General features: G+C 37.3%; 1 protein-coding gene and 1 non-coding gene across 2 annotated transcripts; both read right to left on the reverse strand.

The window, feature by feature from the left end:
- Positions 1-1,778: 1,778 nt before the first annotated feature.
- Positions 1,779-2,313, reverse strand: LOC127794682 (uncharacterized). The gene has a single exon (XM_052325929.1). It carries the CDS (start codon positions 2,311-2,313, stop codon positions 1,903-1,905), a length of 411 nt encoding a protein of 136 aa, XP_052181889.1. The 3' UTR covers positions 1,779-1,902.
- Positions 2,314-14,832: 12,519 nt separating this feature from the next.
- Positions 14,833-14,903, reverse strand: TRNAG-GCC (transfer RNA glycine (anticodon GCC)). The gene has a single exon. It is a non-coding gene; the product is annotated as a tRNA-Gly (tRNA).
- Between the last annotated feature and the right edge of the window lie 150 nt (positions 14,904-15,053).

Genomic DNA, 15,053 nt, shown 5'->3' on the forward strand with positions numbered 1-15,053 from the left:
ATTATATGTTTGTTTTACACTGTCCCAGCAATCAACAGTACCCAAAATCATTATCAAAATAATACGAGCCCCTAATGATATTTACCGACAGTGATATGTGAATATGCAATTGTTTGGAAGGTGGGGGGAATGACATCAGTACTCAAATCATTCAAATTCCAGCAGTACGCTTGTGAGGTGTTCGACAAAATACCGCACATAAACCCGTCGCCGCCTGATAGAACAGTCACGAAAGGGATGTAGGAAGAATACACGTATGGGTTTGGGGATAAGGGAGACGGAGATCCTATGGCGTTTTGGCCCCAGGAGATCACAGCCTGTTGCGCCGTCGACGCCGAACGCGGCTCAGCTTCTAAAAAAGCTTTCATATGCCTTATAATATAATATGTATATGTACATGCTTAATAGCTTTTTCTTCAACCCAGCATCCCTAGGAAGCTTCCATATGTAATATGCATATATATATATATATGTATATATATATATAAATGAAATAACTCTTACTTCTCAGCTTGATTTTTCAGCAAGCTTCTCTTTATAACATAATATATACACATAAGAATGCTTTCTGCCCCCAACTTCTACGAAAGGCTCTTCAAATATATATAAAATTCCTCTCGCCCTTTTTCAATTTTTTATTTTTTATTTTTAAATAAAACAATAATTGAAAAACGAAACGACGACAGATGCAAAAATATTAATTGAAGGAACATACCATTAATTTTATTATCACATACGTGTAATGCCTTCTTTCTCAATTGATTTGATTTGGCTTCATGCGACTTGAGATTGTGCTTGGCAGACAGAAAGAAAAGACGATGGCCCCACGGTAGGCGCCAATTGATGATGTAGAGCCGATCACCTTCTTCTGCCTCGGACCAAGTACCTGCAAAAAGGGTGGGGACTTGCTCCCTGTGATCCCTCCGACGCTCAAGTCAGTTCATAGGGTTTCTGAGAAGTATAATAGTAATGGAAAAATAATATATGAGTCCCTTAGGAGTCAGATCCCCATATCTGTAGAGGTTGCCCTCTATTTATAGATGTCTCGTGGCCTTTCCCTTAGGAGATAAGATATACTCAAAAGAAGAGGTTGATCCCCTTTCCATGGGGAGAAAAGATAATCTTCCCTAATAGAGATAATTCTTGGGATATTTAAAGATATCATTGGTTGACTTAATCTTCTTCTTTATCTCTTTCCAGTTCAAAATCATATTAAAGATTATAAATATAAGCGGAGCTCCTAAGTCTTGACACGTGGCGATCGCATATTGGTCTTTATTGGCACATATGGCTCCGAGTTAATAGTAACCTCCCAGGGGTAGTACAGTAAAATTGCCCCCCCTATAAATATTCCCTCATCACTAAGAAAATTACATCTCCAAAGACACTAAAATTCAACACCAGCTATAGCTTTTGAATTGATTTTAACCTCATAACTAGCTAGTTTAGGTTTTAGACATTTGTGGGGGCAAGGACTCGAGATAAAGCATAGTTGTAGGAAGTAGAACAAGAGATCTCAATCTAAGTAGAAGATAAGACAATGAGATACTCTCCAAGCAAAATAACTAAAGATAGTCACTACAAGCACAATCTGAGCAAGAGAAGATCTCAAAGTCGATCTATTAATTAAGCCTTCATCTTAAGGCAATTCCTATCCATTAAACCCTCTATTGGAGACAATCTCCAAGATTGAGGGGATAGACAAATTCAAATTTAGTACAGATAATTAATATTAATACTGTGTCCAAACCTCTCAATAAAAATGGCCCAAGTTTTATTTCCCAGCACATGCATATCATGATCGAGAATCTGTCAGAAAACATATAGCTGGAGTATCTGAAAGAGGTGAACATAAAATAAAAAACAAGGATCGATCCATCACATTGAGTAGTTGGTTTTGCATCACTGGCCGGCCGCAAACGCCTCGACGGGGAAAGTTTTGGTGATGCCGGCGAGGCTCTTGAAGTGGATCTTTCCGGTGGGCGGGTCATCGACGGTGATCTCGCTGACGGGCGGCCACAGCATGAGCTCCTTAGCCTTAACTCCCTTGAGCTTCTTGATCCGTTTCTTGTCGACAAAGCCGGTAATCTCGGCGTTGTAGCTCACAAACTTGCTGATCATCTTGAAATAGTGCTCCACTTTCTTCTCCTGTTGGATCCACATGTAGCCGGTGCTCCGGACGAAGCCCACTTCGATTACGTCGGCAAGGGGGAGAAGCCCCAGCGGCAGCCCGAACTCTTCCAGAAGAGACACCGCCATCTTCAAACCCTCGTCGTGGCCCTTCTTCACAATCCCTCCTTCCTTGTCCGCCATTGTTGGCCTGCGATTAATCAATTTGCTCGATCGCTTCTTAATTAATTGTTGAGTCGGGAGATCGAGATGGGCTGGTTCAATGAGAAGTTGGTTTTCATTTATATATAGCGAGTGATTACGTAGATTAGACAGATGGGAGTGGAGAAATCAAGGTGATTAAGCATCGGATTAACCACCGGAACAATCACTATTCATCCGAAACCACACAGGTTTAAGGGCACATACTTTAGAATAATTGTGTTATATTCTAAAAAATGCCGGCGGCCAGCACAAGAACACGCAATCACCTTTCCAAAGATGATATCAAGGTTGAGCCTGCCCCTTTGTTTGGTGTTTGTTTCAGTAGAGTAGAGACTGGCTAGGTACGTGTTTATTAGTTTGTGATGGTTTGCCTTGTTGGATGTTCCTTAATTAGATGTAGGTTAATGTCCAGTTTGTGGTAGGTTGATTCGATTGTATATCATGCCTTTTTGTGGAGTTTCATGCATGCTCGGCTTCTCTGTCACTCTCTTTCTGAATTATATATTTATGTGCAATAATATTTCATTTGTATTTTGTTTGGAAGCATTTCATGAATGCTTTTTGCTACAATAGCTGTCGCTTCTACTTAATTAATGTTCTCTTATTTTTCGGATTGGTTTCAATTGGCTTCTACTTACTGTGCTATCTTCTTCAACAATTTGATTTATTTCTATTGTTCAAAAACTCTATTTTTTTCAGAAATTAAATCGTCAGTTAAATTGGGTTTATCAGATACTTCGGTTAAATAAGTTTTTCTATTATTGAATTCGATTTTGTAACCAAATTAACCAAAAATACAAAAACTAACTAAAGACACATCTCTAATTGTGAGTGAAGTTATATTAGATACAAGATGGATGAATAAAGGAATAGTTGTAATACCCGAGAAATCCTTAAGGGTATAAATGGTATTTTATGAAGGGTATAAATGAAATTTTTGACAGAAAGAGATTGTAAGGTACACTATCGCAACTTTAGGCAACTGAAACGACCGAAGGAGTATCTCGTACCTTAGATGCTTAAGGAAAATGGAATGGTACTGACCAATGATTCGAGGCGTGATTTTAGATATCAAAATAAATTAAATCGAGAACAGTTTTCAGTATAGCTATCAACTAGGCTAAGAAAATCGAATTGATGTAGAAAACATCCGAAAAGTTAATGGAGTGTTTTAAGGACCTATATTTTTCATATGAAACAACCCTTGAGCGATTTCGGGTTGAAACGAAAGGAATTATGGTCAAAACAATCAATCAGGCCAAAGTGTAATTTTTTAATTTTGCCCAAGGGAGGTCAAAACGATGGTTTTTCAGGAATTTTGAGGGTTAAATGAAGCGTACAAAACTTGTGGGTCTTAGTGTATTGTTAAAAAGATCAGGGGCTTAAGGAAAAGAAAAAAATCGAGATTGAAAGAAATTAAAGGGCTAAAGTGCAATTTATAAAAACTTGGCAATGTGAACGCAAGGGAAAAACGGTCGCCACCTTCCACCACACGTGGCTGTCATTTTCGGCGATGGGATGGTTGAGGGAGCCTCAGGGGAGGTTATATACGGTAGGGGCTTGCTTGAAAGCCAAGCCTTGGCCGTTGATTGGTCGAGATCTGGCCAATTTTTAGCCATAAAATGAGCCGAAAACTTCAAGATTTTTGCATCAAAATTGGTCGAGTTTAAGGACGAATCGAGGGAAACCAATAGAGGCCTTTTGCTCCTTGGTGTGTGGGCCTCGTTTCTAGAGCATTTCGGATCGATTGGTGTTCGTTTGAAACGGTTTCGAGCATCAACAAAAAACTCGATACGGACCGCCACGCCGCGCTTGCAACTGCCCGTTTGGGGCATTTTTTGGTCGTCTTTCGGCCGACAACCAGTGTCGTTATGATTGACTAGGCAGGGGCTTGTATGGGGGTATCCTTGGTTTGGCCATCGGAGCTGTCATCAACGACTGAAAGTGAAGAAGAAGATGGCACGTGAGCTGCACGCGCTGAGCGCGTGAAGGCACGTGTGACAAGGGAAAATCTAGTATTTTCTTCTAGTATTTTTCTAAATTTATTTTACGAATTATTGTGTTGAAACATTTGGGAAAAAGTTTGAGGAGATAATTATTTTTGAATTATCGAGGTAAAAATTAGGAGAAAAATAGAGAAAATTAAGAAAAATAGATTTTGATGCTCCTTTAATTAAATATGATATTTAGGGAGTATCGTGGCTTGAGGTTGAGTATAAATTTGGGTGTTTGTGGTTTGGCACGCAAATCGAGGTGGTACACAAGGATCGAGGTATTCCGAATACGTTCGGGGTGAGTATTCTACCTAGAAACTTGGTTTTAACTCGTGAGTAGTTTACCCAAAACTTGATTTATTATGGGTATTGCTACCCTAAAAACTTGGTGTCTATGTTACTTAAATATGTTGTGATTTCATGCAAAATGATTTTATTGCATGCAAACAGTAACCGGTGACGGTTGGTTTTGTGAGGGAGGTTCGTCCCTAAATGTTTTGTACATATGCATTGTATTTTATAAAATGTTGTTTATATGATGCATTGAATTGTGAAATGTGGCATTGTCATGCGTTTTATGATTGTTCATATGGAATGTAAGCCTAAAATGTTGTCTGGATAGTGGAGCTATAATTCTCTAATAGCATGACGAAATAATAAGGGTATCTTGTGCTGGTGTGCATGCCAGGATAGCCGCCTTGGTTTCCATGCCAGACCGTTTGGTCAGGAAAGTTGCACTAGGATGACTAGGTGGTCCATATGAGATTTTAAGTTGGGATTGTGTAGTGGTTCCTAGATGCTTAGAGTGGGAACGTAATCTTTGACGTAAATATGGTGAGCCAGGTTCCTGCGTTGATGTGACCCTCATGGGCCGGGAGTTGGTAACGATTGTTCTCGAGATATTGGGGAGATGCGTTGACCTTGCCCCTCTTAAGCTAAAATCGCGTCGTGTCGATGTGTCGATATGGTGGCATGGCCTTTAGAGAGATTGTTCTTTCCCCGTGGTAGGGTTAAGTATTGTGGGATTCTCTTAGGGTACGTAGGGCTTACCGGATTGTGTTGGTTTATTTCATGTCTTACATTCATTCATGAAAACATGATTTTAAACTCTCACTTAGATGATTCACCATCTAATATGAACTTTGTCCCTAGAATATTCAAACGTTCTAGGTGAAGGCAACGGTACGAAGAGAAAGGGAATTGCCGAGGAGTGACGGCGATTAGTGGATAGCTTATAATATGTCGTTTTCAATTATGTTGTTTATTTTGAGGATGTCATGTAAGTGTTGGTTTGACTTTATGTTATAAATAAAGTGGTTTCCATTATGTTTATTGAGGTTTCAATCTAACTTCCGCATTTGAGGTGATATACGTGTCTTAGTTTATTAATGGTTCATAGTTGATATACTGAGAAAATGTAACGAGATCTTTGGGAAATGGTTTTGTGTTAAGTATCCATTGGAAGGAAATATATGTCCCCAGAATCTTACATTACCTAACGCCCTGAGAGAGCGGAGTGTTACAATAGTTGTTGTCACCACTACATACAATATAAGAAATTGGAGATTAAGCTTTTTCCATTTATCCTCCCAACCTATAGTAAAGTTATATAGCCCTCAGGGCATAGGTCGAGCAGTCAGATGAGCAATATGTCGATGTCAATCTGGTGGGTTGCAAGTTTGATCCTCACCCTGCACAAAAACTAAAGTCCCAACATGCGATTTACCTCTCTTGGCGTATTCGAGTGTACGAGCACCGGAGGCCGCACATGAACGGTCATCCCAAGTTATATATTATTTGTGTTGTGGGATATCTTAGCAAAACCTAACCAATTCTCAAAGAAGTCCAAAGATCCGAAAAACTCTGAAAAGTCTTCCAGGCATAGTTATTCAACAACTCAGAAGAGTATTCAGGTAAAAATTCTCTTTAAATCCCCTTAATCTCGAAGACTCTCTCCAAAGAGAGTCTTCGAGGTCAACCCTTGAATCCTGAAGACCCGAAAATTCTTCAGGGTTTTTGGGAAAGTCTCATCTGAGGTATACTTTTCGGTAGCATTATATCCCTAAAAGTACTTTCAAGCCCGCTAGCCTCATCCACAGGCTTTTCACTCAAAGAGTCGGGCCACCTGCATATGCCACGTGGGTTGCCTTGCCACATGGCCCAGTCCTCGAAGCCTATAAATACCCCTTAGATTCGTGACCTCAAGAGCTAGATCTAGCACTCGAAGATCCAGATCTAGCTAACTCTTCAAATCCAAACCTATTCGGAAACACTCATCTGAAGACTCACAAGCATAACCCATATATACTCATTCTATCTTCTACATCATGACCAAGGGCGGACCCAGCCCATGGGCAGGGTGGGCTGGAGCCCCCCCAATTTTTTTTAAAAAGTAGGCTTTTTAGTATTAAAAAAATATTTTTTTAAGCCCACCCCAATCAGCCAGCCCAAATATTTTTTTTTCAAACTTGCCAACCAACTAGCCCAAATATATTTTAGCCCAAGCCCAAATACATTATCAACCCAAACCTAGAATAAATCCCTAAAATCTTTTAACTCTCAAATCTGAAAATTAAACCTAACCTATTCTTTCAAATTGGCTCTTCCTGCAGCGATCTTCTTCTTCAATATTGCCTCAACAATCAACTTTTTGCTTTCTCATCTTCTAGAATCAAAACTAATTTCCATATTCATTTAGATCCGTTCGTGAGCCAATATTGAGCTCGGCTCGTTTAAAATGGAATACTACTGACGAGTAACCAAGAACATAACTTTCATTCCATATGTTCCAAAATATTTACGAGAGATCCAAATCATGAGATAGTACCAAAAAAAAAAAAATCAAACCATAGAACTAATAATATTGTCGATACTCAGTGATGATGATGGTTTCCAAACACAATGGGTCATAACTCATCGATGTCGTCTCGAAGTGGCATCTAGCTACTACTAGTGTCATCAGGGTAAGGTAGAGAAGTGGCCTCGGGGAAACTAGGGAGCAAGGCATTTTTTGGAATGATGGGAAGATTAGGGCTCTAGTTTGGGTTTGGATCAGGTTAGGGATGTAAAGAATAGTGTGCGAATAGTGAATCTTACAATACAGCTCGATAAGCTTGTAGATCACTAACTTGCTGTTGAAGGGTAAGAATCTGAGATACACAACCATAGACAGGGTCCTGAAGCCGGACTTGAGCTTCAAATAAGAGTGTCATAGCAGCTCTAAGCCGGTCATTTTTCGGAAGACGGGCCAGGAGGATGGAGGCATTTCTAGCACCAAAAATGCAATGGATGGCAACAAAATAAGTGGATCCTTCCTCATGACAAAAATAAGGAGCAAAGATGCACAGTAGAGTACACCGTCTTCTCAAAACTCTACAGGCACCGCATTGAAACGGGTCCAACCTTAGCTTAATAGATCTGAGTTCTAGCTAAATTTAAGCAAATCAAGTATGAGTCAGATCTAATTGGATGGGTTGAATCAAATATGGTTCAGATCTAATTGGACGAGTCGAATCAAATATGAATCAAATCTAATTAGATGGGTCGAACCTGAATCGGGTCGGGGTCGAGGTCGGGTCCGGCAGCGGCGTTGATGGCCGGCGGAGGTGGCGATGGTCGCTGTGCAGATCTGGAAGGTACGCAGTGCAGATCTAAAAGGTGCGCGGTGCAGATCAGGAGCGACCGGTGGATCTGGATAGTGCGCGGTGCAGACCGATGGCTGTCGGTGCAAATCTATGACGGCAGCCGGTGATCAGTGGTTGTCTGTCCAAATCTAGGATGCGCGATGCAGATCAAGAGCAACCGGTGGATCTGGACAGTGCACGGTGCAGACCGGTGGCTGTCGGTGCAGATCTATGACAGCAGTCGGTGATCGGTGGCTGTCGGTCTAGATCTAGGATGTGCGGGGCAGATCCGGAAGGTGCGCGGTGCAGATCTAGAAGGTGGTCGTGCGTGCAGGAGAAGTTTAGAGAAAATGGAGGAGGAAGAAGAAGAAAAAAAAAGGAGGAGAAAAAAATTAAGGAAAAGAAATAAAAAGAAAAATAAAATATTAAATAAATATTTTAAATAATTAATATTATTATATAATTAAATTTATTATTAATTATTATATATTATATTATTTATATATATGTATATTATTATATATTATATATAATACATATTGTTGACAATAATGATAGGATGTAGTCTAGGGTCTTACAATTCCATGATTACATCGTTGTGCTCATTTTTTTAATTTTTATTTTATTTATTTATTGTGTGGATTGCAATTAATCGATAAAATAAAAAAATAAAATGATATCAATTGATAAATTATTATCAATTAAATAAAAATAATATAATTAAATTTTAGATTGATTAATAACATGACCATTTTTTGTATTTTTTATTATTTTTTGTTTTCTCTTTTTAAGTTAATAAATTATGTTAAATATGCATACAAAATTCGTTAAACTTTCTTTTTTATCTTTTTATTTTTTTCTTTTGATAAAGCTCGGTTAGAAAAAAAAATTTGAAGCCCCCCCCAAATAAAAAATCCTAGGTCCGCCCCTGATCATGACATCATTTGAGTTTGGCATTTAAAGGCCTGCATAGGAGAGTTCTCCTCATCATGACATCGTTTGACTTTGGCATCTAAAGGCCTACATAGGAGAGTTCTCCTCATGCCTTCTAACTATTCTTGTGCAGCAAACATCTTGAAGATCCATCCAAAGCAAGGTTGTTAAAATTCTAAAATCATAAGAGAGTCTTCGACATGTAAAATCGTAAAATCGAGTGCGATTCAACTTCAAAATCGCAAAATCGTAAGGGTTTTCGGTATAAAAAATTATAAAATCATACCCGTAAAATCGAGAGTTTAACAACCATGATCTAGAGGCATCAAGGTAATAGCACCTCCTGGAGACTTCTAAACTCTTCCTAGAGCCGACCCATCTGAAGACAAAACTAATCGAAGGCCCATAGCCTTTGGGGACCTACCCTCCCGAAAACTCTACAGACTATCAGTCATTCGAAGACCTAGGGCATTTATCTCATTCTCCTAGACAATGGATTAAAGCTAGCTTTGTGAACTTTGCTTTCCCTAACAGTGAGTTAAGCCATTCTCCAACCAGACGCTTGTTATCGCCATTAAAGCCGACCCATCTGAAGACAAAACTAATCGAAGGCCCATAGCCTTTGGGAATCTACCCTCCCGAAAACTCAACGGACTATTAGCCATTCAAAGACCTAGGACATTTATCTCGTTCTCCCAAACAATGGATTGAACCTAGCTCTGTGAACTTTGCTTTCCTTGACAGCAGGTTGAGCCATTCTCTAGCCATACGCTTGTTATTGCCATTGGAAAAGAAGAGTGGGTTTTCGTGGTTTCAATCAAATTTGCAATGAAAGAGACAGCTAGTCATGATGGTTCCCAATGTAGGAAAAGAAAGTAGATCATAATGTTTCGGCTGTATCTATGATGGAGAAGGCAAATGGTCATAGTGACTCTCAACATTGGAGGTGAGGTGTGGAATCTAGCTAGTAATTTTGGTTGAATCTGTGATGGAGGGAAATGGTTGTGATGGATTTCGGTGGAGAAAAAAATGAGTGGTTCATGGTGGGTTACCCTAGTTTTTGGTGACGAATGAGAGTAGTGCTAACAGTTTTTCTTGGTGTTTTCTGGCAATGACAGGGAACCATATTGCCAAAATGATAGTTGATGACAGAGGATGTCAAAAAGGGTTATAAAAAATCTTAGAAAGAGAGAGAGAAAGAAAGAGAGAGAGAGAGATTGAGATTAAGAAGATGGATGAAGATAAACCTAACGACGATTTTTGACAACTATGGTAGAACATATGCGACGAGAATTGCTTGGGAAAAACTCTCCAAGTAGATGACGTTGATAAATAGGTGTAAAATGATTTAGGTCAAACATATATAATTGAGATTGTGTAATTTCAAATAAGTTAAGAGTAAAAATGTAATCTGCATGCTTATTCCATGGAATGGGATGTACTTTTCATCTATTTTGTGATGGAATTCCCATTTCCTAAGGAATCAACTATTCCATTCCCCTATATTAACCAAATGTCATTTTGGTAGAATTTTATTCTTTTTCTAGCCTCCATTTCCTCCTACCAAATATTACCTTGAGAATGGAATGGAAATGAAGGAAATGTAATAGAAAATTATTTTTCTTTGTTTAAGAGAAATATGATAAAAAGTGTTGTGGGGTGCCTCTCCAAATCCCAAACGAAAATAGGTGTGGCTCCCCTTATAAATAAGTCCTATCCTATTTTATTTTATATGAGAGTGAGACACATTATCATTTTTTGTTTTTAAAAAAAAAGCTTAGGTAATAAAGAGATGTACTGGAATATAAGGGTCCTGTGTGAGAGGTAGGTTGTTAAATTTGTCTATCAAAACTTGTAATTCTTGATCAATCTAATAAAACATTGCATAGAGTTTGAGACCATGGACATAGGCTTGTTTGTGAAATCGAATCAAGTAAAATTTTGTGTTTTTTTTTATTATGTGATTAATTTATTGCTCTTTCATTTTTTCAACAAGTGATATCAGAGCTGAATTTATGATTTAGAGAATGCATTACAATTTTTCACAGGAAGGAAGATTGTTTCATCTAAGTCCGCAAACAAGTCAAACAAGTCAGCACCACATAGGTAGCACGGCACCAAGAAAGAACAAATTAGTGTGCCACATTAATACATCATCACCTATTGTCCAAAAGTGTAACATCATCATCTAGTTAGCAAACATGTCACCAATTAATTAAGTCCACTAGTCAAACATCAAACTACCATGTCATCAGTCAAACGCAACACCAATAGAAAAAATTCAAATAGCTTTCCCCTTAATTTTGACATGTTGATTCTGATTTTTGAGGTTTGTTTTCTCAAATTAAGTTTTTATTATGGTGTTTTGAACAAGGGAGGAGTTTTCAAGCACCATGGTGGGAAAATTTGAGATTCCACTGTTTGATGGGAAAATGAATTTCATATTTTAATAGAGCACCATCCAAGATGTGTTAGTTCAACAAAGTCTTGATGTTGCCTTAGATGATGAAAGACTGAAAGAAATGAATGAGTTAGATTGGACAACAATATATAGGAAGTCTACGAGTACAACCTAATTGGCTCTTATTCCCAAGATTAAGTATAATGTGCTGAAAGAGACTATACCAAAGGCATTATGGGAGACTATACCAAAGGCATTATGGGACAAGCTCGAGAGCATCTATGCATTAAAGTCATTAACCAATCGTTTGTGCTTGAAGATGAAATTGTATTTTTTAAAGATGGATGAAGAAGGTAATCTCCATGATCACATTAATTTGATCAACCAGCTAGTTTGTCAATTGTTGAATGCAAATGAGACCTTGAAAGATAAAGAATAGACATTATTCTTATTATCCTCATTGCCTAGTTCATGCAAGCCCTTGGTGTAGACGATAATGGTAGGCAAAACTACTTTGAAGCAAGATGAGGTAACTGTTGGGTTTTTGGGTCCTTTCTTATGTGGAGAAGCTCAAAACTTATTTGGCCCGTGAGCAAGAAGCCCAAGTCCCTTAGGGGTTTCTAAATTTTTAATATAAAAGGAGAAGGCGTGTGTAGGAAGCCATTTAACAAAAAAACAAGAGAGGAGAGTTGGAGACAAGGTGTGTGAAGGAATGTATAGGTTTGATCAAGTGATCGATTAAGGCATTACCCGTGGTCCGATCTTACTAATTTTGGTTAGTTTGTAGAAGACATCTTTCTATTCATTCTGGACGGTCGGATTAACGTTTTAACGTTTATAGCTCCGATTTTTGGTCTCCGAACAGAGGGTTTGCTATCTGAAATTTCTAGGTTAAAGAGCAACGGACAATCTTTGATTATTTGCAAATTAAAGGGCCATCCATGGTCCATTTGGGCAGATTTTTTGTCAATAGATAAAGGACATCTGGGACTTCAACCTAGACAGTCGAATCTTTTATTTGAGCTCTACAACTCCAATTTTGTACTCTGTAACAAAAGTCTAATTTTGGTGATATCTCTATAGCCTTTCCTTTGTATTATGTTTTGAAGTTGTTCATGATAGCTAGCTAATTTGAGGTTGTGTACATGTTGTTGCTGCTGAACAATCACTTTTGGTTTCTTATTATTCATAGTGGAGTTTTGGAGTGGACCATTCAGTCCCGTGATTTTTACCCTTTCACATTTGAAGGGGTTTTTTACGTTAAAAATTACTTGTCTTCGCATTAATTATTTATTTCTTGCTTAACTTATTTTTGTGCTTCATATATTGTGATATTTGTTGTGCCATTGTGTTCCCTCCTCACAAATTTAATCAAATATGGAGAACAGGTGAATCTTTGGTTACTCTCTCTCTTTCCATTAGTTACCAACATCTGAAGGGAGAAATAAAGAATGATAAAGAGCAATGGCTTGCCTACAAGAGATCATGACTAGTTACAAAGAGTTTTAAACGAGGGAGGACTCAATATAAAGGTGGCTCAAGAGGAAGATTAAAATCTAGGCTAAGAGAAACAAAGAGAGATATGAGTAATGTAGAGTACTACCATTGTAGCCAGTTAGGTCATATCCAAAGCCATTATAAGAAATTGAAGGAAATTTTGAAGAGTTTGAAATTGCTATAGGCAAAGAGGAAAGGCAAGGCTAAAATTGATAACGAGGATGAGAATAACGTAATTATTAATGAAGATGGAAATTTTTATTTAGCAAATAGAATTAATAATAATGATGTTGTTAATGATTCTATTGAAAATAATTTGAGATGGGTGTTGGATTATGTTACTTCTATGCACATATAGTAAGGATCAATGTATGTTTGAGATTTTACACACTAATAGAGATTTTGGCTCTATTAATGTGGGGAACAATTAAAAGTTGAAGATTAAGAGGATGATAAGTGTTTGATTGAAACTCCACAATCATAAAATCATGACATTCCACAACATAAGCCACGTACTTATGACAAGCGACAAGCGTCAACATTGTTTTATTGGTTGAGTTGACATTGGGTGGTTACAAGTATGTTGGAGTTAGAAAATGGTGCAAAATATACAAGGTTAACAACTTGATTCTTCGTGGAAAAAAGAAAAGAAAAGAAGAGAATAATATTTGCTATTTGGATGGCAATTATGTGCAAGGAAGACCAAGGGTGACAAGATTAACAAAGTAAAGAAGAAGGTTTCCTTATGTGATGCTATTGAGGTGTTTGGAGATTTGAGTCGAGGGAGGAATTGTTGTGAAGATCTCCTAGTCCCAAACAGAAAAAAAATTAATAGAATTTCACGTTAAGTAGGAATAGAAAATGGAGAAATGACTTCAGTAGCACACAGCAATAGGCAGCAAGCACTGACGGCTAATTTGTTTTGTAGAAAGATGAGCAAAATAGAAAGCAATCTAATTATATATATGTATATATATATTGGTACACTGGATATTTACATATTTCTTGAACTCTTCTTTTGTGGTCTTTTGTTAATTTGTTTTATAGATTTTAATTCAAATATCAAATCTAACCAAGTTCTATTGTTTCTCGCTTAATTGCATTTGAATTTAATATTATATTAATTTTTGTATTTAAATTGATTTATAAATATTGGTGCACTGGATATTTACATATCTCTCAAAGTTGAAATTAATAAAATCTTACATTCGATCAATAATGTCACAAGAAATGTTGAATGGATTGCCAATGGCGTCTATTAAAAAATATATGTTGGAACAAATTGATTGTAATAGTTTAATTATTGATTTTTCATCTAAAAATGCTATAAGAGTAAATTTAAAGTGAAATATTGTGAATTTTAAACTATTATTGTGATAACTTTGAATATTTTTGTATAGCAAAAAATTTTATTCGTATTCATTATATATAATTTTATTTTTAAATGTAGAAGACTTCATATAAAATTTTACTTATAGCCTCAAAAATCTTAAGGCCAGCCCTGACCTCGGCTAACAAAGAGGTAATAACTCGAGTAGAAGAATTATGTGTGAGAGGTAAGATTTTGTCAAAGTTGTCAATAAAAACTTGTATTTTTTGATGAATCTAATAAAACATCTCATGAAGTTCAGGAAAATGGATGTAGACTTGAAATGAAGATGAACCACACAATTTGTTTATTTTTATTGTTTGATTGATTTCCTGTGCTTTCGTTTTCTCATCAAAAAGTAATAAAATTAGATGAAAATAATAAATAGAAAAGTTTATTTCCATCCAATCTACATCCAATTTGGAAGAGACAAAAAATGATCCATTCAATCTATTTTTATTCCATTATTAACTATTATCCCAAAAATAAAATAATATATATTTTTAGCATAACCATATATACGTTTAAAATCAAAGCATACAACAAAAACATATATGCCCACCGTTTCATCCAAAAAAGAAAAGCATGTGACCCTTAACATGCAGGATCTCCGGTTACAACAAACGGCGCCACTGTTAACGGTTTTCCTAATTGTAGTTTTCCAAAACAAAAAGAGAGGACTGCACCAGCCGGGAATCGAACCCGGGTCTGTACCGTGGCAGGGTACTATTCTACCACTAGACCACTGGTGCCTGCTGCTAACTGGCTGCTGGGTCTAATTAAGAAGAATCCAAGGGCACCTCCATGTAAAATGAACAACCGACTCGCAATCACTGCCCTTCTACATCATCCTTTTGGGCGATCCTGGTTTCCCCAACAAACTTACTCTTTTGAAAGATTGT

This window comes from Diospyros lotus, chromosome 2, assembly GCF_014633365.1.
Source record: "Diospyros lotus cultivar Yz01 chromosome 2, ASM1463336v1, whole genome shotgun sequence".
In the NCBI taxonomy this organism is placed as follows: domain Eukaryota; kingdom Viridiplantae; phylum Streptophyta; class Magnoliopsida; order Ericales; family Ebenaceae; genus Diospyros; species Diospyros lotus.

Excerpts from the sequence above, each read along its gene's own strand:
- LOC127794682 (XM_052325929.1), bottom strand. The coding sequence starts at position 2,313 with ATGGCGGACAAGGAAGGAGGGATTGTGAAGAAGGGCCACGACGAGGGT.